This window comes from Rhinatrema bivittatum, chromosome 16, assembly GCF_901001135.1.
Source record: "Rhinatrema bivittatum chromosome 16, aRhiBiv1.1, whole genome shotgun sequence".
NCBI classification, from domain to species: domain Eukaryota; kingdom Metazoa; phylum Chordata; class Amphibia; order Gymnophiona; family Rhinatrematidae; genus Rhinatrema; species Rhinatrema bivittatum.
The window spans coordinates 8463728-8465552 of NC_042630.1; the positions used below are offsets into that span (position 1 = coordinate 8463728).

General features: G+C 38.6%; 1 protein-coding gene across 1 annotated transcript; it reads right to left on the reverse strand.

Annotated features, from left to right (window-relative positions):
* Positions 1 to 302: 302 nt before the first annotated feature.
* LOC115078538 (olfactory receptor 1509-like) lies at positions 303 to 1253 on the reverse strand. The gene has a single exon (XM_029581459.1). The coding sequence runs from the start codon at positions 1248 to 1250 to the stop codon at positions 303 to 305; it is 948 nt and encodes a 315-aa protein (XP_029437319.1). The 5' UTR covers positions 1251 to 1253.
* Positions 1254 to 1825: the final 572 nt, after the last annotated feature.

Below are 1825 nucleotides of genomic sequence, written 5' to 3' on the forward strand. Positions count from 1 at the left end.
CAGATTTTAAGGAATCAAAAAGAAGCGTTATAATCGTCATAACTAATAGGGGAATATTAAGCATATATCTGAATAAACCAGAATTCGTGGACTCTGTAGCGCGTGTGGCAAGAGATATAGTTTCCCAGTTTGGGTGAATGATGAGCTAATTCATTAATATCTACTGTATGTTTCACTGGAAATACAATAAAAAAATTAATCAAAGGGAAAAGATCATCAGAACTTCACACAGTGGAGTCAAGAATGGATATTAATCAAGAAGATGTTTTTCACGATGATTACGTTATTTTCAAGTCAAGAAATTAGTTTATGTGTATTTCTGGAAAAGAGACTTTCCTTTCTCTCAGTGTCTTCATGGCTTTCTTCACCTCCTCGTTTCTCAGAGTGTATATGATGGGATTTAACAAAGGAGTGAGAAATGTGTAAAACACGGAGACCATTTTGTCCGCGGAAAACGTCACCGAGGGTCTCATGTAAATGAAGACACAGGGACCAAAAAATAAAGTGACTACCAGAAGGTGGGAGGCACAGGTAGAGAAAGCTTTCTGCCTTCCCTCTGCAGAACGAATTTGTAAGACAGTGGAGATGATATACATGTAAGATATAAACACCACCAAGAAACAAAAGAGGACAATTGATCCATTGTTGGCCATAGCCACAGTTTCATTGAGATCGCTACTGGAGCAAGCCAACAGAGATAATGGGAGGACGTCACAACAGAAATGATTTATCTCATTGGGACCACAGAACGGTAATTGAAGTGTAAGTAATGTCTGAGTGAGGGAATGAACGAAACCACCTACCCAAGTAGAGAATACTAAATAGAGACATGCTCTTCTGCTCATTATGGTGGTATAACGCAAAGGATTGAGTATGGCAACGTAGCGGTCATAAGCCATTAAACTCAGGTGAAAACATTCTGCTCCCGCAATGAAGTGGAAGAAAAACAACTGAGCCATGCATTCGTTGAAAGAGATGGTTTTGCTCTGCGAGAGAGAGTTAACAAGGGCTTTGGGGACAGTGACTGTTGAATGACATACGTCTAAAAAGGACAGATTGCTGAGGAAGAAGTACATTGGAGAGTGCAGATTTGAGCGCATATATATGGTGACCATGATGAGAGCGTTCCCAGCTATTGTGAACAGGTAGACAATTAGAAACACCACAAAGAATACTATCTGTAACTCTGGAGTGTTGGAAAGTCCTAGAAGGATGAATTCCGTGACTCCACTTTCATTCCTGACCGCCATTTTTTCCACTTCATCAAATTATACCTAAAGAGAAACATAAGAGAATAAATTAAATGAGATAGATGCAAACTTAACAGCAATAGCATGAATGTTCTATAGTAGGAATTTAAGGCACCAGATAAGCTTGCTCTGTCATGTTCTGTCTTTTTCTGTGTGAACAAGATACATTCATTAGCCCACCTGAACCGCTGCATGGATTCTGCTGCCCATGTTTTTACATTCATACCTCATTAACCCATGAGAGCAAATCATCCACAAATTAGATTAATATGTCGTAAGGTACTTTTTTTAAATTTAAAATTCACCCTTAAACATGATAGATTGCTTGATAAATGAGATCTATCCAGTCTGTTATATAAAGGATCCTCCACTCCCACTGCCGAGAGCAAGCTGTGCAAAGTGATCCTGATATTTCAAAATGAACGTCTTCCCATCTGTAGCCAATTAAAAAAAAATATCCTTTCCGTTTCCATACATTCAAATCTCTACAAATCTCTATTCTCATTTTGCTACCCAACGATCCACTTTCTGCTTATTAAAAACAAGTGTCTCAATCCCCTTGTTAGCAATCATCC